The sequence below is a fragment of the Neophocaena asiaeorientalis genome, unplaced genomic scaffold, assembly GCF_003031525.2.
Source record: "Neophocaena asiaeorientalis asiaeorientalis breed wild unplaced genomic scaffold, Neophocaena_asiaeorientalis_V1.1 scaffold329, whole genome shotgun sequence".
Classification (NCBI taxonomy): Eukaryota; Metazoa; Chordata; class Mammalia; order Artiodactyla; family Phocoenidae; genus Neophocaena; species Neophocaena asiaeorientalis.
In genome coordinates this window covers 756,140-778,925 of record NW_020175082.1, presented here as the reverse complement: position 1 = coordinate 778,925, position 22,786 = coordinate 756,140, and the positions used below count along the sequence as shown (strand labels likewise).

Here is a 22,786-nt window from a genome sequence, read left to right as displayed (position 1 = left end):
ATTTGTATAAACTGCTTTCTGTGGTGTAAATGAGAATAACACATTACTAATAGAGAATGGGTACACAATTATTTGTAGTTTCAAACTCCATAGGTCCTTTCTAATAAGCTTTCCTGCTCCTAATTTCTAAAGTCCAAAATTGGTTGATGATTTCTTATCTAAGTATCTTTAAAATATTCTTATTTAAAAATAATTACAAGGACTTCCCTGGTGGTGCAGTGGTTAAGAATCTGCCTGTCAATGCAGGGGACACGGGTTCAAGCCCTTGTCTGGGAAGATCCCACGGAGCAACTAAGCTTGTGTGCTACAACTACTGAGACTGTATCTACAGCCCATGAGCCACAACTGCTGAGCCTGAGTGCCACAACTACTGAAGCTCTTGCTACTAGAGCCCATGCTCTGCAAGAAGAGAAGCCACCACAATGAGAAGCCCATGCACTGCAATGAAGAGTAGCCCCCTCTCCCTGCAACTAGAGAAAGCCCATGCACAATAATGAAGACCCCAATGCAGCCAAAAATAAGTAAATTAATTAATTTTTTAAAATTAAAATAATTACAAAATTAATATATGCTTACTATGTAAAATAATTAAAAGGGATATAGTAAAAAAAAAAGTTAATGATTGTATAAATAAACAAATGGCAGAGAAGAAACAAATCTCTCATACAAAAGCATGCCAAAACATTTATGTGGATATTCTGCCCTCAAGGAAGTGGAGCATAGCTCTCCACTCCTTAACTGTGGGATGCACAAAGTGACTTTCTCCTAAAGAGTACTTGTGTGGAAAGGGGCAAAAATGATGTAACTTTACACAGAAGAAATCTGAAAAATACTAACCTCACCCAGGTGATCAAAGGGAACATCAACAGTGACAAATCATGCTAATACCCTTGATAGGATGTGATGAATATGGCACTTTATCTTTGCGGTCTTCCTCCCCAAACCAACAACCTGAATCTAATCATGAGAAAAACAGAAGACAAATTCCAGTAGAGGGACATTCTACAAAAAAAACGCCAATGTTGTCCAAAAAAAAGGAAGTCTGAGAAACTGTCATAACCCAGAGACTAAGGAGACAACTAAATGCAATGTGGTATCCTAGATGGAATCCTGGAGTTAAAAAAAAAAAAAAAAAAAAAGGGACATTAGGTAAAAACTAAGGAAGTCTGAATAAAGTATGGACTTTAGTTAACAGTGTATCAATATTAGTTCATCAACTGTAACAAATGTACCATACTGATGTAAAATGTTAATAATAGGAGAAACTGGGTGTGGGAAATATGGGAACTCTGTAGTATTTTCCCAAATTTTTCTGCACATCTGCAATTGTTTTAAAAAGTAAAAGCGTTAAAAAATGTTAAGAATATCCCCCTACCCACTTCCATTTTCACCTTCCTAAAATAACCAATGTTAGCAACCTGGTGTTACAGCACTCTTAAAGTTTGGAAGACCAAATAGATTTCCCATGAGGGGAAATTTTTCTAGATTTATATAACCTTATACTTTTCTTTTACAACTTTGTTTAGCATCAGTGCCAAATATGAAACCAATTTCTTTTGTTTCTTTGTTTTAAATAAAGATGTTAGAAATATGTTATATGCTTAATTGTGTCTGTCCCTCCATCCCCTCCAAATTCATAAGTTAAAGTCCTAAACCCCAGTACCTCAGAGTGTGTATTTGGAGATAGAGGCTTTTAAATTAGTAATTAAGGCAAAATTAGGTCATATGGATGAGCCCTAACCCAATATAATTGGTGTCCTTATAAGAAGAGCAGATGAAGACAAAGACAGTCACAGAAGGAAGACCATGTGAAGACCCAGGGAGAAGGCAGCCATCGACAAGACAAAGAGAAGAGGACTCAGAAAAAATCAACCCTCCTGACACCTTTATCTCAGACTTCTAGCTTCCAAAACTCTGAGGAATAAGGTTCTGTTGTTTAAGCCACCCAGTCTGTAGTACTTGATTACGGCAGCCCTAGAAAACTAAAGAATAAATCCAATTTCCTTTAACCACCATTGTAAATCCAGGAGGTCCCACCCCTCCTACAAAGCAACCACTAACCCCAGTTTGGTGTGTGTCTGTCCAGCCCAAGCACTAATAAAAACAAATATCTCTTAAGTAACTATAAAATATAGAATTATTTAATACAATTTTTTAATATAAATGGCTACTGCATATTTCTTTATTCAGTTTGCTTTTTTTTTATTCAACAATACTTGAGGTCTAACTTCATGTCACAGCATTCCATAATACTTCATCATGATGGATATTTGGATTATGCCCACTGTTTGCTATTACAACATAGTTACAATGAGCATCCTTGTACTCTTGTCCCTGTGCATATTTGTGAATATTTATCTAAAGTAAATATCTAGAAATAGAACCACAGGGTCACATGTTATGCACATTATTTAGCTTTACTAGGTATTTCCAAAAAGAACCCCAGACTGACTAACAAAAAACATCATATAAGTTTACTAGTTCCTACAATTTCAGAGAAACATTGTTGTATTTTAATTTTCACTGACCTGATGGGGAAATGATAGGTTGTTTATTTCTCTGATTAGTGAGATAAAGTGGTTCTGGTTAAATTCTCAATTTGTAGCTGATGGAAATCCATTAAGAAATTGAAATAATTCCAAGTTTTTATTGCTACTTAATTATAAGAATAAAAATTAATTTTGACATGCTATGATACATAGACACTAATATTTTCCTTTATTTTTCAATTGCTAGCTAAAGCTACATTGAATATATTTTCCATTTATATTCCATTGGTGAGGAATGTGTGATCATATTTTATATTTTGTAGTTTATTTTTACATTTTAAAATTATCCATTAGCACCATACCTTGAAGGAAAGAGAAAAATTATAAAATGAATGTGCTTCCTGATTATTAACTACAGTTTTAAAATGGAGGAAGCCAATGATGGCTTCATAACCTTCTTGTATTTTCAGCTCCACTTACATTATATTTTTCTGGATATTTTAACTCAGTTAACTTCTTCAGTGGCTAACTTCTACTCAGTTGGAGCCAAAGCCAAGATATAAGGAAACTGCAGGACAATGTGGGATAGAGGAAAGGACAGAAACAGTTTTCAGTCTATAACTGAAAATGCCCCCTGTTTTTAGGTTCTTTGACCCAATTTCAACTTGTGTGTGGGGGGCAGCGGAATTCCCATACCACTAACAATTCTCTGGATACCAACTGGGTGTTCTTACAGTTCAACTCAATTCTGACACCTGCCTACCAGAGGTAGCATTAGATTCCACAGGTTAAGGGTTCAGTCCTGCATAACTGCCCCCCTCCCTTCCGATGCCAGTAGCAAATCCAAGTTGTTATCTGTAGTTTTCTGACCAACCGGCAAAAAATTGGAGGTTCCCACGACCCCTCCTTGGGTTTGATCAATTTGCCAGAGCAGCTTACAGAAAGAACTCAGGAAACTAATTTCTTTACCAGTTTACTATAAAAAGATATAAGGATATATTATAAAAGGATTACCAGTTTATTATAAAAGGATATAACTCAGAAATAGCCAGACGGAAGAGATCATAGGGCAAAGTATGGGGAAAGGGCATGGAAGCTCAGAGCACAATATTCTCAAATTTCTGCATGTACAACCCAGAAGCTCTCAAACCCCATCCTTCTCGGTTTTTATAGAGGCTTCATTACATTGGCATGATTGAGTAAATAATTGGCCACTGGTGACTGATTCAACCTCCAGCCCCTTTCCCTTCTCAGGAGGTCAGCAGGGGTGGTCCTGAAAGTTCCAACCCTCTAGTCACATGGTTGATTCTTCTGGAAAACAGCCCTCATCCTTAGGTGGGGTCCAAAAATCACCTCATTAACCTAACAAGACATGGCTCTCATCACTAAGGAAATTCTAAGGGTTTTGGGAGCTGTGTGCCAGGAACTGTGGAAGAAGACTAAATATATATGCACAATATCACCTCTCCCTTCTCACTAATGTGGTTCATAAAATACTTCATCCAAACCAAGTCACTTTTGAAAGTGAAAGGCTGTACTATCAACTGTACCAGAGCAGCGGGAATCAAGTCATATTCTGGAAACTTAGTAAATGGTCATCTTACTTCTTTTAGCCTAACATCCTTCCAAATTACCCAATCTGGTCAAATCTAAACTTTGCATGGCATTCCACAGTGTCTTTGTGATTTGACCCCTGGCTATTGACCCAACTTCATTCTTCTGCCACTCTCCTACCTATTCTCCTTCTCCTGACCACAAGTTACTCTCTCACGATTTTTGTTCGGACTGTTTCAAATAGTTCCAGGGCATTTTTTCCTCCTGTCTGGGTGCCTGGCAAATTTGTATTCATGCTTCAAAAATTAGATCCAGTAGTACCTCTTCCCTGAAGCTCTCTCTGCCTCCTCTGTCCCTAAGGGCCTTTAAAGCACACCCACTACCATAGCACTAATAATAATTTATTGGCCTATAATCTTTTATCCCAAACACTTAGGACATGATGGTTTCAAAAATTATTTTCTTTTGGATATTGGAAAGGTAGTATGGTATACATTATCTGGGATAACATCTAGTAACCAAACACATTAATATATATGTAATGAAATGTATGGATCAGTCACACTGAGTGGGATCACTGAAGACTGTAAGCAACTTAATGCCAATTTAGGTAAGGTGTTGATGCCAAATTGGACAATTTTTTAAAAATTTTATTTATTTTTGGCTGCTTTGGGTCTTCCTTGCTGCACACAGCCTTTTTCTAGTTGCGGTGAGGGGGGGCTACTCTTCGCGGCAGTGTGCGGGCTTCTCATTGCGGTGGCTTCTCTTGTTGCAGAGCTTGGGCTCTAGGCCCGTGGACTTCAGTAGTTGCAGCACGTGGGCTCAGTTGTGGTGCACGGGCTCTGGGGTGCGCAAGCTTCAGTAATTGTGGCTTGTGAGCTCTAGAGTGCAAGCTCAGTAGTTGTGATGCACGGGCTTAGTTGGTCTGTGGCATGTGGGATCTTCCCTGACCAGGGATCGAACCTGTGTCCCCTGTATTCGCAGGCGGATTCTTAACCACCACGCCACCAGGGAAGTCCCCAAATTGGACAATTTGCAAAATAATTTTCAGGTTTCAGAGGTTTGGAGGTTTCATAATTGTGGACAAGGAATTGTGGATATCTATTTATTTTGCTTCTCCAAATGCTCCCATCCTACTAATACACTTACTCCTTTTATTTACCTTTTTATTTTTAGTGTCTAGTATATATCACAAGGTCAAAAAATATTTATGGAGTTACTGAATACACATTTGGGGAATTATCTGAAAAGACACTCAAATGTCTGTGAACTTCAAGATGGCTAAAAGTTGAGTGATATGCAGGGAATATGTAGAAATTCTTATACTAGGAAAATAGTATAATATAACTTATACTGTGAAACCATTTAGACCTGGGTTAAAATGTCAACTCCACCACTGTGTGACTTTGGACAAATTGTTTAGACTTTAAGAGTCTCAGTAAAATGGGGGAATTTATATTTATTTCATAGAAATGTTGTGAGTTTTATATAAGGAAATGTATGTAAATTATTTAGCATCATAATTTGCATAAGTGCAACAATAGGTTGCTACTATTGTCAACTATTTTTTTTCTTTAAACAAGAGTATCTAGGGGAAAAGAGGCATAGGTATGGATTGAGTATGGATTGAATGGTGATTCACAGATTAGTTAGAAGAGAAACACATCTTCTAATGCTATTTAGTACTGAATGCATTTAGTACTTCTAATGCTATTTAGTACTGTGTGAAAAAAACACATCTTCTAATGCTATTTAGTACTGAAAGGAGTGAATTTGCTTATAATGGAGACCAAAATTTCTAAGTAAATATTAATGTTTCAGGAAGTTAATAAATAACATTCTATTTTCCTACTCAGTTGTGCTCAGAGAAACAGTTCAAGCAGGTAGCAATTAAAAAAAAAAAAGTGAATATCAGCTTAGGTCCATTAGAAAGTGGATTTGCTAATATATCACCTTGAATTAACTAGACTAGCCCATACAGTCACAGTCCTGGCTGGACAACCACATGTGTTCCCCATGGGTACTTGACCCTATAAAATTTACTACACAAAGGAGTAGAGAATATTTGTTTCCTGAGGATATCAAGGTTATAACTCAAAGAAAAGGGGGAAACATGTAAGTCATTTCTTAGGGATGGGGTAGGCCAAGATTCCATGATTATCCTATCTTGTAGCTCCTTCCATCCAGAAATGTAAAGCAAGGGGGGAAGAGATTTCCCCACAACAGCAAGAAGTGAAAGAAGTTGCATCAGTTAGAATTTTATTGAGAAAAATAAAACTAAAATTATAAAAAGAAGCTTATTGTATTACACACTTTTTACGTTGCTTATTATTGAAATTATGACTAATTATTAAAAGTATTTAAAAACAAAACCAATAGTTTAATTCTTAGGTCTTTATGATTTTTTTTTCAACAAAATTTGTTTAACAAGATAAAAAAAGAATCTGACTCTTCAAAAGATTAAGGGAGGATCTGTGAGAATTTATAAAGTCATCAAAATGTTTAAAATGAGTTTTTATGATTCAGTATTTAGCTATGACATGAAGGATGTTATGAGTTTGGACTTAGTTCAAATTCAAATAAGTAGTCCCAGGAACATTTTTAAGTCAAGGTATGAAATGGTTGAATATGTATATCAGAAATAACCTGCTGGCTAGGGAGAAGATAAGAGTGGAGGCCAGCTAGAAGATGAAAAAATAGTTAACAGATTATAGTAGTCATCCACATGAGAGATTATAGTGGTTCTGAACAAGGGTTGCTGAAATGGGAAACAGAGCACATTGGGAAATCAAGGCTCTAGTGAAAGAGTGTGAAGATTGAAGGACAAGAATGTGATTCACTGGGAGACAAACAGGTTGTTGAAGTGAGGAAGACAATGACTTCAGCTTCGGCTGTGCTGGGTTTGGAGTACATACCCAACATGCAAATAGAAGTTTTGAGTAAGCTGTTGGTCACTGCAACTCAAGATAAAATTGAAGAACTTTCTTAAATAGTAGAATCTGAATCCATGAAAGAGAAGATAAAAGCCCCTTAACAGATCCCTGACGACACCGATAATAAAAGAAAGATAACTTTAAAGAACAAAGAGCCTGCATAGAAGACTAGGAAAGAGTAGAAGTATGAAAAGAAATGAGGCCAATATGCTTTCACAGAAGTTTAGAGAATATTTTAAGAAGTGGTAAACAGCATAAAAAGTTAAAGTAAGTTCAATTAAAACAAAGGTTGGTAAGTATCCATTAACTTTAACAAGTAGGTCTTTAGTGCATTCAAGGAGACTACTGAAGCAGAGACTTAAACAGATGAATGTGGTTTAATGAATGAATGGGAATGAGGATGTGAATTCTGTGAGTGTAGATAGTTCCTTCAGGACATTGTATTTAGGGAAGAGGGAAACAGTAGCACATGGAATTGATGATGTTTGGATGTGCAATATTTTAGCATATTTTAAAATTTATGGGAAGGAATCAGTAGACAAGAAGAGATAGAAAATTAAGCAGAATGAATAATTAATAGTAAAGTCTCATAAAAGGTGACCATGGGTGGAGTCTGAAGCAAAGGTGAAAAGATTGGATCATGTCTTCCTTTGTAAGAAAACAAGGATGGGCAGGAGACCTTCAAGATGGCAGAGGAATAAGACATGGAGATCACCTTCCTCTCCACAAATACATCAGAAATACATCTATATGTGGAACAACTCCTACAGAACACCTACTGCATGCTGGCAGAAGACCTCAGACTTCCCAAAAGGCAAGAAACTCCCCGCGTACCTGGGTAGGGCAAAAGAAAAAAGAAAAAACAGAGACAAAAGAATAGGGATGAGACCTGCACCTTGAGGAGGGAGCCGAGAAGGAGGAAAAGTTTCCACACACTAGGAGGGCCCTTCACTGGCGGAGACGGGGTGGTTGGTGGGGGGAACTTTGGAGCCACTGAGGAGAGCACAGAAACAGGGGTGCAGAGGGCAAAGCAGAGAGATCACCACACAGAGGATCACTGCCAACCAGTACTCACCAGCCAGAGAGGCTTCTCTGCTCACTTGCTGGGATGGGTGGGGGCTGGGAGATGAGGTTCCAGCTTTGGAGGTCAGATCCCAGGGAGAGGACTGGGGTTGCCTGTGTGAACACAGCCTGAAGGGGGCTAATGCACCACAGCTAGCCAGGAGGGAGTCTGGGAAACAGTCTGCACCTGACCAAGAGGCAAGAGACCATTGTTTCAGGGTGCGTGAGGACAGGGGACTCAGAGCGCCACCTAAATGAGCTCCAGAGAAGGGCACGAGCTGCGGCTATCAGCGCAGACCCCAGAGATGGGCATGAAGATCTAAGGCTGCTGCAGCAGCCACCAAGAAGCCTGTGTGCAAGCACAGGTCACTATTGCACCTCCCGTCCTGGGAGCCTGTGCAGCCCACCACTGCCAGGGTCCCATGATCCAGGGACAACTTCCCCGGGAGAACACATAGTGCACCTCAGGTTGTTGCAATATCACACTGGCCTCTGTCACCACAGGACTGCCCCGCATACTGTACCCCTCCTTCCCCCCAGCCTGAGTGAGCCAGAGCTCCCTAATCAGCTGCTCCTTTAACCCTGTCCTGTCTGGGCGGGAACAGATGCCCTCAGTTGACCTATACACAGAGGCAGGGCCAGTACAAAGCTGAACCCCAGGAGCTGTACAAACAAAGAAGACAAAGGGAAATTTCTCCCAGCAGCCTCAGGAGCAGCAGATTAAATCTCCACAATCAACTTGATGTACCTTGCATCTGTGGAATACCTGAATAGACAATGAACCATCCCAAAATTGAGGCGGTAGACTTTGGAAGCAACTGTAGACTTGAGGTTGGCTGTACGTGACTGACTGGTTCCCAGTTTTATGTTTATCTTAGTTTAGTATTTAGAGTTTATTATCATTGGTAGATTTGTTTAGTGATTTGGTTGCTCTCTTCCTTTTTAAAATTTATTTATTTTTTTAAAATATAGATACATATATTTAAAATTTTTTTTCTCTGTAAGTGTGTATGTGTATTCTTCTTTGTGTGATTTTGTCTGTATATCTTTGCTTTTACCATTTGTCCTAGGGTTCTGTCTGTCAGTTTTTTCTTTATTTTGTTTTTACTATTCTTTTTAGTGCTTGTTATCATTGGTGGATTTGTTTTTGGTTTGGTTTCTCTCTTCTTTCTTTCTCCCTTTATTTCTCCCTTTTCTCCTCCCTTTCTTCCTCCCTTCCTTCCTTTCCCTTCCCTTCCCTTCCCTTCTTTTCCCTTCTCTTCCCTTCCCTTCCCTTCCCTTCCCTCCCTCCCTCCCTCCCTCCCTCCTTTCTTTCCCCCTTTTCTTCTGAGCCGCATAGCTGACAGAGTCTTGGTGCTCTGGCAGGGTGTCAGGCCTGTGCCTCTGAGGTGGGACAGCTGAGTTCAAGACATTGGTCCACCAGAGACCTCCCAGATCCACATAATATCAAATGGTGAAAGCTCTCCCAGAGATAGCCATCTCAATGCTAAGGCTCCATTCAACAACCAGAAAGCTACAGTGCTAGACATCCTACGACAAACAACTAGCAAGACAGGAACACAAAACCACCCATTAGCAGAGAGGTTGCCTAAAATCATAATAAGGTCACAGACACACCAAAACATACCAACAGACATGGTCCTGCCTATCAGAAACATAAGACACAGCCTCATCCACGAGAACACAGGCACTAGTCCCCTTCCCCAGGAAGCCTACACAACCCACTGAAAAAACCTTAGCCACTAGGGGCAGACACCAAAAACAACAGGAACTACAAACCTGCAAGCTGCAATAAGGGGACCCCAAACACAGTAAGGTAAGCACATGAGAAGACAGAGAAACACACAGCAGAAAATGAGCAAGGTAAAAACCCACCAGACCAAACAAATGACGAGGAAATGGGCAGTCTACCTGAAAAAGTATTGAGAGTAATTAATAAAGAGTATCCAAAATCTTGGAAATGGAATGAAGAAAATACAAGAAATGTTTAACAAGGACCTAGAAGAACTAAAGAGCAAACAAACAATGATGAACAACACAATAAATGAAATTTAAAATTCTCTAGAAGGAAACAATAGCAGAATAACTGAGGCAGAAGAATGGATAAGTGACCTGGAAGATAAAATAGTGGGAATAATTACTGCAGAGCAGAATAAAGAAAACCAGAATGAAAAGAATTGGAGAGAGCCTCAGAGACCTCTGGGACAACACTAAATGCACCAACATTCCAATTATAGGGGTCCCAGAAGAAGAATAGAAAAAGAAAGGGACTGAGAAAATATTTAAAGAGATTATAGTTGAAAGCTTCCCTAATATGGGAAAGGAAATAGTCAATCAAGTGCAGGAAGCACAGAGAGTCCCATACATGATAAATGCAAGAAGAAATATGTCAAGACACATATTAATCAAACTATCAAAAATTAAATACAAAGAAAAAATATTAAAAGCAGCAAGGGAAATACAACAAATAACATACAAGGGTATCCCCATAAGGTTAATGGCTGATTTTTCAGCAGAAACTCTGCAGGCCAGAAGGGAGTGGCAAGACATATTTAAAGTGATGAAAGGGAAGAAATTACAACCAAGATTACTCTACCCAGCAAGGATCTCATTCAGATTCGACGGACAAATTAAAAAACTTAGAGAAAAGCAAGAGCTAATAGAATTCTGCATGACCATACCAGCTTTACAGCAAATGCTAAAGGAACTTCTCTAGGCAGGAAACACAAGAGAAGGAAAAGATCTACAATAACAAACCCAAAACAATTATGAAAATGGTAATAGGAACATACATATCGGTAACTACATTAAATGTAAGTGGATTAAATGCTCCCACCAATAGACATAGTCTGGCTGAATGGATACAAAAACAAGACCCATATATATGCTGTCTCTAGGAGACCAACTTCAGACCTAGGGATACATACAGACTGAAAGTGAGGGGATGGAAAAAGATATTCCATGCAAATGGAAATCAAAAGAAAGCTGGAGTAGCAATATTCATATCAGACAAAATAGACTCTAAAATAAAGACTACTACAAGAGACAAAGAAGGACACTACCTAATGATCAAGGGATCAATCCAAGAAGAAGATATAACAATGGTAAATATTTATGCAACCAACATAGGAGCACTTCAATACATAAGACAAATGTTAAGAGGCATAAAATGGGAAATTGACAGTAACACAATCATAGTAGGGGACTTTATCACCCCACTTTCACCAATGGACAGATCAACTAAAATGAAAATAAATAAGGAAGCACAAACTTTAAAGGATACATTAAACAAGGCCAATCTAATTGATATTTATAGGATATTCCATCCAAAAACAACAGAATACAATTTCTTCTCAAGTGCTCATGGAACATTCTCCAGGATAGATCATATCTTGGGTCACAAATCAAGTCTTGGTGAATTTAAGAAAACTGAAATTGTATCAAGTATCTTTTACGACCACAATGCTATGAGACTAGATATCAATTACAGAAAAAAAAATGGAAAAAATACAAACACATGGAGGCTAAACAATACACTACTTAATAACCAAGAGATCACTGAGGAAATCAAAGAGGAAATCAAAAAACCTAGAAACAAATGACTATGAAAACAAAATGACAAAAAACCTATGGAATTCAGCAAAAGCAGTTCTAAGAGGGAAGTTTATAGCAATACAATCCTACCTCAAGAAACAAGAAACATCTCAAACAAACAACCTAACCTTACACCTAAAGCAATTAGAGAAAGAAGAACAAAAAAACCCCAAAATTAGCAGAAGGAAAGAAATCATAAAGATTAGATCAGAAATAAATGAAAAAGAAATGAAGGAAACAAGAGCAAAGATGAATAAAACTAAAAGCTGGTTCTGTGACAAGATAAACAAAACTGACAAACCATTAGCCAGACTCATCAAGAAAAAAAGGGAGAAGACTCAAAGCAATAGAATTAGAAATGAAAAAGGAGAGGTAGCAACGGACACTACAGAAATACAAAGAATCATGAGAGATTACAAAAAGCAACTATATGCTAATGAAATGGACAACCTGGAAGAAATGGACAAATTCTTCAAAAAGCACAACCTTCCGAGACTGAACCAGGAAGAAATAGAAAATATAAACAGACCAATCAGAAGCACTGAAATTGAGACTGTGATTAAAAATCTTCCAACAAACAAAAGCCCAAGACCAGATGACTTCACAGGTGAATTCTATCAAACATTTAGAGAAGAGCTAACACCTGTCCTTCTCAAACTCTTCCAAAATATAACAGAGGGAGGAACACTCCCAAACTCATTCTACAAGGCCACGACCACACTGATACCAAAACCAGACAAAGATATCACAGAAAAAGAAAACTACACAACAATATCACTGATGAACATAGATGCAAAACTCCTCAACAAAATACTAGCAATCAGAATCCAACAGCACATTAAAAGGATCATACACCATGATCAATTGGGATTTATCCCAGGAATGCAAGGATTCTTCAATATGTGCAAATCAATCAATGTGATAAACCATATTAACAAGTTGAAGGAGAAAAATCATATGATCATCTCAATAGACGCAGAAAAAGGTTTAGACAAAATTTAACCCCATTTATGATAAAAAAACCCTCCAGAAAGTAGGCATAGAGGGAACTTACCTCAACATAATAAAGGCCATATATGACAAACCCACAGCCAACATCGTTCTCAATGGTGAAAAACTGAAACCATTTCCTCTAAGATCAGGAACAAGACAAGGTTGTCCACCCTCACCACTATTATTCAACATAGTTTTGGAAGTTTTAGCTATAGCAATCAGAGAAGAAAAAGAAAGAAAAGGAATCCAAATCGGAAAAGAAGAGGTAAAGCTCTCACTGTGTGCAGGTGACATGATACTATGCATAAAGTATTCGAAAGATGTCACCAGAAAACTATTAGAGCTAATCAATGAATTTGGTAAAGTAGCAGGATACAAAATTAATGCAAGGAAATCTCCTGCATTCCTATACACTAATAATGAAAAATCTGAAAGAGAAATTATGGAAACACTCCCATTTATCATTTCAACAGAAAGAACAAAATACCTAGGAATAAACCTACCTAAGGAGACAAAAGACCTGTATGCAGAAAACTATAAGACACTGCTGAAAGAAATTAAAGATGATACAAACAGATGGAGAGATATACCATGTTCTTGGAAGAATCAAAATTGTGAAAATGACTATACTACCCAAAGCAATCTACAGATTCAATGCAATCCCTATCAAACTACAAATGGCATTTTTCACAGAAGTGGAACAAAAAATTTCACAATTTGTATGGAAACACAGAAGACCCCACATAGCCAAAGCAATCTTGAGAAAGAAGAATGGAGCTGGAGCAATCAGGCTCTCAGACTTCAGACTATACTACAATGCTACAGTAATCAAGACAGTATGGTACTGGCACAAAAACAGAAATATAGATCAATGGAACAGGATAGAAAGCCCAGAGATAAACCTACGCACATATGGTCACCTTATCTTTGATAAAGGAGGCAAGAATATACAATGGAGAAAAGACACCCTCTTCAATAAGTGGTGCTGGAAAAACTGGGCAGCTTCATTTAAAGAATGAAATTAGAACACTCCCTAACACCATACACAAAAATAAACTCTAAATGGATTAAAAACCTAAATGTAAGGCCAGAAAGTCTTAGCAGAAACATAGGCAGAACACTCTATGACATAAATCACAGAAAGATCATTTTTGACCCACCTCCTAGAGAAATGGAAATAAAAACAAAAATAAACAAATGGGACCTAATGAAACTTAAAAGCTTCTGCACAGCAAAGGAAACCATAAACAAGATGAAAAGACAACCCTCAGAATGGGAGAAAATATTTGCAAATGAAGCAACTGACAAAGGATGAATCTACAAAATGTATAAGCCGCTCATGCAGCTCAATATCAAAAACACAAACAACCCAACCCAAAAATGTGCAGAAGACCTAAACAGACATTTCTCTAAAGAAGATATACAGATTGCCAACAAACATATAAAAGAATGCTCAACATCATTAATCATTAGAGAAATGCAAATCAAAACTACAATGAGGTATCACCTCACACCAGTCAGTAAGGCCATCATCAAAAAATCTACAGACAGTAAATGCTGGAGAGGGTGTGGAGAAAAGTGCACTGTTGGTGGGAATGTAATTTGATACAGCCACTATGGAGAACAGTATGGAGGTTCCTTAAAAATCTAAAAATAGAACTACCACATGACCCAGCAGTCCCACTACTGGGCATATACCCTGAAAAAAACATAATTCAAAAAGAGTCATGTACCACAATGTTCATTGCAGCTCTATTTACAATAGCCAGGACATGGAAGCAACCTAAGTGTCCATCGACAGATGAATCGATAAAGTGGATGTGGCACATATATACAATGGAATTTTACTCAGCCATAAAAAGAAACGAAATTGAGTTATTTGTTGTGAGGTGGATGAACCCAGAGACTGTCATACAGAATGAAGTAAGTCAGAAAGACAAAAATAAATACTGTATGCTAACACATAAATATGGAATCTAAAAAAAAAAAAAAGGGGTTCTGAAGAACCTAGGGGCAGGACAGGAATAAAGATGCAGAGGTAGAGAATCGATTTGAGAATACGGGGATGGGGAAGGGTAAGCTGTGATGAAGTGAGCGGGTGGCATGGACTTATATAAAGTAACAAATCTAAAGTAGATAGCTAGTGGGAAGCAGCCCTATAGCACAGTGAGATCAGCTCGGTGCTTTGTGACCACCTAGAGGGGTGCGATAAGAAATGTGAGAGGGAGACGCAAGAGGGAGGAGATATGGGGATATATGTATATGTAGAGCTGATTCACTTTGTTATAAAGCAGAAACTAACACACCATTGTAAAGCGATTATACTCCAATAGAGATGTTAGAAAAAGAAAAGAAAAGGAGGATGGTTCTGGAATCAGGTAAGTTTATAGGTATAGGCAGGAAGACAAGGGAATTCTTGTTTTAAGTACAATTTTCTCTGCAAAGTAAGAGTTAGGGTCAACTGCCAGTTAGTTTGGGATACTGGGGAATAATTTGGAATATTTAAACAGAGTGCGGAAAATCTGATATATGAACTTTAGAGAACAGGAGAAAATTGAATAGGAAAACAAAGGATGTCTGGTCAGAATTGCGGGTTCTTTTGAAATTGGAGACTAAGAGTGATACTCGTCTGCCTGGTTTTAAAACCTCCTAAATATTGTTTCTTTGGTGTAGGAATAGAGAATCAGATGAATTTATCCATGAATGAGCACCCCCTACCCTCCCAGGAGAATGTGATAAACCTCAAAGGAGAAAATGATTGCGATGATGAAATGATGTATCGTAAGTATGATGCAATATTTGTTGACAGGGAATTCACACAGAGGTAGAAAACTGAATGGAGTTTCCAAATGAGAAAGATAAAAGCATAGCAGCTCTTCGTTGGGGCTCAGAATATTTAAATTTATAATTCTAAAATAGTACTGTTTAACATAATGACTAGTGTTTGAGCATGATCATAAAAGAAATGAGGTAAGGTGGAGAGGAGGAGAAGATCACTGGAGCAAAGGGGCCAACCATTCTGAGGCCAGGGTGATGAATATGAATGGTTTGCCTTCACACAGACTTTGAAATTGCCCATTTTAATGAGCAAGCTTGATGAGTAGGATCTCTCTAGCTCAAAATTTTAATGTCTCTGGATAATTAAAAAGAATCCATTATATGCCATTCACTCAATTAGATCTTGGTAAAATTAGAGTAAATGAAATTTCAAAAATTAGATTAGACTCAAAGATAATTAGGTTTAAAATTGCTCAAACTCTGATTTGACTACATACATATGCATAACTATTGCTTCCACCGATATGTATCTACTTATCTATCTGTCTGGTTGGCTGACTCTATATCTCTGACTGATTTGTAGCCATAAAGATCTTACTCTTTTATCATGTCTTAGTATCTCAAAATAAAGCGACATTGCTCTGAAAAAAACAGGAAAGACCACTCTCATCAGAAAATAGAATAAGCCAAAAAATGCTAATTCCTCAGAATCTTTTAGTAAAACAGAACTTTGCTAAAGTCTAACATTTGCATGGTCTTAATTACTATGGATTGTAAATACTGTTAGGTCTAATTACCTATTAACCATGCAGATGGCTACGATGCAGAAAAGCATAGGCCAATTTGTATGCTCTCAATTCCAATTACTACTGCCTTAGTTGATAACCTTATCTGTGTCTTTCTGCATCATTTTTTTAAATTTTAAAATTCTAGTTTTTTAATTTCTCAAAATGTACAAAGAAGTAATTTCTCAATTAATCAGAAATTATAATTTCTTGTATATTCCAAGTCTTTTGTTTCTTTGGTTGTCCTCATTTTTGCCTGATGACAGACCATGTTTATGACAACATTCTGCAGAGAACAAGAGGTAATAAAACTCAAACCAGCAACTCTTATTCAGAGAAAGCTGAGGAAAGCTGCCTCTAAAATGAAAATTTGGAATTATCTGTGAAGTTAACTTATTTATACTCTTCATATGGTGTTATTATTATAATGGGGCATAATTCTGATTTCTATAATAAGGGACCAAAAAAATACTGACTTAAACAAGATAGAAGTTTATTTCTCTCTCATTTAATTAATTGGCTCAGCATAAGAAAGCAGGGCAAATACATCAGCTTCAGGTGTTTGGAATCCTGGTTTCTTCCATATTTTTGCTTTTCTATTCAAAGGTTTTTGCTTTCTCGTTAAAGTCCAAGATGGCAAGCTTAATGTCTACGTTCCACACAGCTGGATGAAGAATAACAAGCTTGTTACAATTGCTAATAGCCATTAAGTAAGTGTGTCATAGTTTTCTCTGTGTATGTGCTAAAGCAAATACATCAGCATCAGAAGTCGCAGAATGAGTCTAAATTGGCTTGGAAGAAAATACTGGAGAAAATAGCGAAACAGACCCGTAACCCTCATAAGCCAAACTTTTGTTGGGTCAGATGGGTTTGGCAACATTGCCAACATTCGACATAACTGTACAGCTAGCTTTAGAGCACAACAACACTAGATTTTATATCTTATGAATTCCTGCGTGGAAAAAAGTGCATCATTACTAGTCTTGACAGCATTCTTGATGGCAGAGTCCAATGACGAGAGGATAAACAAAGGTATCACCAATTCTCAATCAAAAAGCCATTCAGAAGATTCAGACTCAAAACTTTAATTTTGGGCTTCCCTGGTGGCGCAGTGGTTGAGAGTCCACCTGCCGATGCAAGGGACACAGGTTCGTGCCTGCCCAGTGTAAAAAAAAAAAAAAAAAAAAAAAAAAAAAAAAAAACTTTAATTTTTAAATTATTTTAACCTATATGTCTTTTATACTTTCCTTTTTATATTTGTACAAGAGTGATATATGATATTAAAAATTTATGTCTAACTTTTAGAAGTTTTTCCATAAGTATAAAATAAAAAATTCTATGTGATAAGAAAGCATAATTTAATTTGCATCCTTCTTTTTCCTTTTTTGGTATCATATAAAATAATGTTGTGTCTTATAATCAATAGCATCTTAGATTCAATAAAATATGGTATCAAGTATAGTACCAAATATCGTATTAAATTAGCCAAATTTATTGGCTAATTTGTTGACAGGGAATTCACACAGAGGTAGAAAACTGAATGGAGTTTCCAAATGAGAAACCTTTACATATATTCGTAATTGAGTAAATGATTTATAAATGATTTATAATCTGTGATTGTATGTTAATTCTACATTTACATTAACTTGAACAACTGTGCACAACATTTAATTAATGGTACCAGTACCATTCTTATTAGTCAAGTAACTTCAGTGAAAGTGTTTGCCATATAAATACCTACTTGCTCCCACATCTAAGAAATTGAAGAACACACATATGAATTTAGAATAATTTGTTTAAATGTTTATTTTAGAATTTTTACTACTAAATTAAAAGTGAAAATTTATAACATTAATGGATTAAATGTTTATTTAAAATATTTAAATTATGGTTAGGTCTATACAGTTGTGGTGCGACTATGAGCTTAAGTGGGTTTGATTAGCTGCATTTATGAGGTCTGCTTTTCAAGCAACAAAGTTTCCTAAAACCTCATAGGGATTTGGATATGGAGAAGCAATTAAAGACTGACCAGAAATGAACTCAAATGAAGTTCAAAAACTCTTATGTATATTCAATCACAGTATGTATGAAAAATCACATTTAAGGCCAATATATTGTTTTGTATTTTCCCTAAGCATTATAACATTAAGTTCTATTATATCAATAAATTAATGAATTTAGTGGGTGATCTATCTATTTAGGGGGACAGGGAGAATCAGTGGCAAAAAGACTGCAAAAATCTGATTTTCTAAAAAAATAGCACATGATGAACTTTCCAGTGTACTAGTAATGTTGGCATCAATAATGTCTCTAAAAAAATTATTCCAAAAGAGTAAATTAACTAGTGTTGCCATCTGCAGTTAAGTTTTTGTAAAGTTTACTAAAATATGGGATCTGTCGACTTAATTGCTTGATCCTCAAGTCAATAACACTGCTGCTGCTTCTGTTACTGCTGTAGTAGTAAATGGTAAACAGAATGGTGAAGCTGCTCCTTACTGGCATTAAAAAAAACATTAGGAGAATATCTTATTTATATATATGATTCATGACTTCTTTAAGGTAGAATAACTTTAGGATTACAGTCAACCCTCTGTATCCATGTTCCATATCCATGGGATCAAGCAACCACAGGTTGAAAATATTTTTTAAAAAAAGAAAAATTCCAGGAAGTTCAAAAAACCAAAACTTGAATTTGTTACACAGCCTACTATTTACATTGTTTACATTGTATTTACAACTATTTACATAATCATTTACATTGATTTAGGTATTAACAGTAATCTAGAGATGATATAAAGTATATGGGAGGAAGTGCTGTAGGTTACATGCAAATACTACATCACTTTATATAAGGAACTTGAGCATCACAAATTTTGTTATCTGTGGGGGCTCCTAGAACAAATCCCCCATGGAGACTAAAGGAGGACTACACCTGCACTTCTCTGCCTCTACACTTATATGAAGGAATCTAAAAATATACACAATCTGGAAGCTTGCAATTGTCACTGCAACCTTAGAATAACTGACACCATCTGGGCAGTGCTGAAAGTAAAAAACCACTGTACCATTCAATGTCCATGTCCTCCTACCAATAATGTGTTTCTCTTTAAACAAACGGTGAGTAGAAGGCTCGCCTACTGTGTGTTTACGTAGGGATCTTTAATAAAGGACACAAGTACATAAGTTATAAGAAAGTTTACTTTAAAGAACAAAGTGAAGCTGAGTGGCTAATTAATATAATTAAAGACTTGTAAATAATCTTTGATCCGTTTCATAGATATATATTGGTATTGGGAGTATATTTGCAGATTAAAGTATTGTACTTCTAATTGTTGCATAGATTTACAAATGGAAAGTGTAAAGCAATCTTGTGCATCTTTATATCTCATACACAACCTAGTAGGATGTCTTTTCTAGTGACAGCCATTGAATAAATATTCATATATTAAATTGAATACCCCATTTGAATAGTACATATTTTCCCCTAAGGGCAGAAAAATATCCATGTAATTGTTTTAGACTATGTTTTGTCCACTTTTTGTTCCCAAGGGAAAGTCCAAAAGGAATTAGGATTACAACTACTTCTTGTAGTGCTTAGGACGGGCTCAGAACACTTTCTACAATTCATATACTGTGCTTTACCTTAAGCTGATAATTGTGTATTTATAAAGATTTAAGAGCTAGTGTTTGTTTTCCAACCTTCAAATTTTCCTCATTATCAATCAATTTGAGACCCAGGAAACCACTATTTGGTGTATGATCACAAGGGGTAGTGGTGGAAATCAGTAGTTTTATCCACAGTATCAAATGTTAAATGACCAAAGTACAGATCTTTAAACTTAAATACTCTCATTTCTTTCACTTCACCTCCTTCTCTTAGTCTTATCTTTAGCAAGTGTATCATCAAAGACATTTCAGAGCAACTTATCCATTCACCACACAGGATTTTAAGTTCACTCTATTTTGAGTGTTTATCTCATGCTTAGCTACCATGCACAAGACAAGCATATACACAATGTTCACCCAGTGCCTTCCAATAGTAGTTGAGTTTCATACATTCCTAGCAATTTAACACCTGATGAACAAATGGAAGACTCTGTTGTGTTTATAAAAATTCACAAAATGTCTACGTTTCCAGAATATGTACAGAAGCAATTATGTATCATTCCGCTCCAGGGCCCAAATAGCAACAACTCCTCAGGTTCTGCCAAGGGCATACAGAAGCCTCTCGTGGTTCCTATTGCCAAGATCAGAGAATTTTAAGAGTGCAAATATTCCACTTAAATAATGGTACGCAAAGACTAAACCACATCTCTCCTCCACCTCCATCCCCTCTCCCTTTGTCTTTGGTGGTAGTGGATGAGGGGATCACTAACTGTGCCCTCTTTGCCTCCTCCCCAGCACAGAGCTCTCCACCTCACGTTCCACACTGAGCTACGGTCCAGCTCTTACCTGTTGCCTTGGTTACCCTCAACCCACGAAGCCCTGTCAGGTGACTAAAATGACGGGAAAGTACGGGGAAAGAAACAAGACCCTACAGAAGGAATGATAACCTTCCAGCCCGATGACGAAAATCCCCAACCAGTGTTCGTCTCCCAAAGCAACAAGTGACCCTCTCACAAGGGACTCTTAAAACCACGCGGCCAGCAACTCCCGGAATCCATCTCGCCCGCGTCAACAGCACAACAGGCTGCACATAGCGCAGGTCGTAAAAAACCCTTTCCCCCAAGCATGACCAAAACAGTGACTCTGATACGCTCCCCACACCCCTTTGAGAAAAATCTGTCACCTGAGACTTCTTTCCACCTCCAGATTTCTGAAGGTCGATGTGTTTCCTCCACCCCACCCCGTTTTTTCCCCCCAAGTTTCTTGAAGGAGCAGAGAGGGTGCCTGTGTTGGGGGGTATATGAGCACGTGTGTAGAAAGGATTTATAACCCTTTGCCTCTGTTCCACGTAAATCTGTATGTGCACTGAGCCTTACCTGTCGCGTCAAAAATGGGATCCATAATCCCTGCTGTTGGGCCAACGTTGTCATGAAGCCCTATAAAGTTATATGTATTAAAGGGCTTTGCACACTGTCAAATGCTAGACAGCTTGCGGCCGCGGGTTATCCCTACAGGGATCCTTTCTGCTCTCGGGGGCCAAGGCAGCCCCATTTCCAACGCGGTTCTTTGCGTCCACGCCCGGATTCTTCCGCCTGGCCCCCTCCCCAAGCCGCGACCCACCACCCGCGGGACAAGCTAGGGCAACCAGAGTCCGGGTGGCGAATGGCCCCCGAGGGCAGCGCTCGGCTAATGGTCGGACGCCGCTCGCGCTCGCCCCTCCACTCCGGGAGGGAGATCGGAGGCGTGGGAAAGCTCAGAGAGAGGGGGTGCAGGCGCCTGGGAGCGAGAGACGGCGCCGGCGGGTATGGAGTGGACCAGAGAAGTGGAAGAAGCCGGGCAGATGGAGGCGAGGAGACAAAACCCGAAGAGTCCACGCTGGAAGTCACTAGGAGCTGACCAGAAGGAAGGAGCGAGGTAGGATAGGAAAGCGCGGCGTCCCAAAGATGCGCCAGCGCCGCACTGAAGGCTCAGGACCCGGGAGCTTAGAGCCGAGAGGACGCAGGTCCCAGACGACTGGGAGGTCGCGAGCGGAGCCCTCCCCCAATTACCTGTGCTACTTCCGCCCTGGCTGCCCCTGTCCGTGGGGAAGATGCTTGAGCATTTCTCCCACTCCACCTGGCCCGCGAAGCACAGCTCGGTGACGATATGCAGCGCCTTCTGGCACAGGCTGCTCACTCCGTCCTCCTTTTGGAAACTCATCGTTTGGCCTTGTTTCCCCCAATTAGCCGTCCTTTCCCCTTCCCGTTACCTCTGTGCTGGCCCCTCTAGCGCCGTAAACCATAACCGGCCCTCGAGGACTTTGGCCGGAGAGCGCGCAGCTAAAAGGCGGCAATTTAGGAGCCCCATGTTGGCCCCATGGCGGGAGCGGAGGGCTCGGGAGAAGGGGGAGAGGCTGGGGCGGTAACCGGGGCGAGGCGGAGGCGGAGGCGGCAGCGGCTGCTGCGAGGTTTTTGCTAACTCTCACGCGGCGCGAACGAGCCCAAGCGAGCTGGAGAGAGACCCGGCATGGAGTGCGGAGGGGAGGGGGCGGGGGACGTAAAAAAACTAAAGCCCTCGACTGCTGCAGCGCTTGTGTTTCTGGCGGGTGCCTGAAGGGGGCGCTTCCAATCACAGCCTGGCGCCGGCCCGGTAACCCCCAATAGAACGCGCCGTCCCCCTTCTTTAGTCCCCGGGGGAAGGGGGAGACCATGGGGGAGGGGCGGCCCGGCTCCCCTGCTGGGTCGTCCTGCGGAGGCTGGGGATGCTCTTCTAGGGGCACAGGAGGGCGAGAAATCTTGGTTTTCTCTGTACCTTTTTCAGTCTCCGTACCCCAATCCCCTCTTCTCTCCAACGTGACTACGGATGTGTTCTATCCGGTTCTACTTTTCTGAAAAGTCATTCCAACTGAAAACAAACTGAAAAAGTTAAATTGAAAAAACGAGTAGATGAGTAATAAAGCTAGATGTCTATAGAAGACATCCCAGGAAAGCATTTTAAAAATGATTTCTAACTA

At 38.8% G+C, this 22,786-nt stretch overlaps 1 protein-coding gene across 1 annotated transcript in view; it reads right to left on the bottom strand.

Annotated features, from left to right (window-relative positions):
• SYT10 (synaptotagmin 10) overlaps positions 1–22,321 on the bottom strand; it is a 77,887-nt gene extending 55,566 nt beyond the window's left edge. The window contains exon 1 of the mRNA XM_024764157.1: positions 21,843–22,321. Coding sequence (XP_024619925.1) covers positions 21,843–21,993 — 151 coding nt within the window. The 5' untranslated portion in view covers positions 21,994–22,321. The remainder of the gene's footprint in view (positions 1–21,842) is intronic.
• Positions 22,322–22,786: the final 465 nt, after the last annotated feature.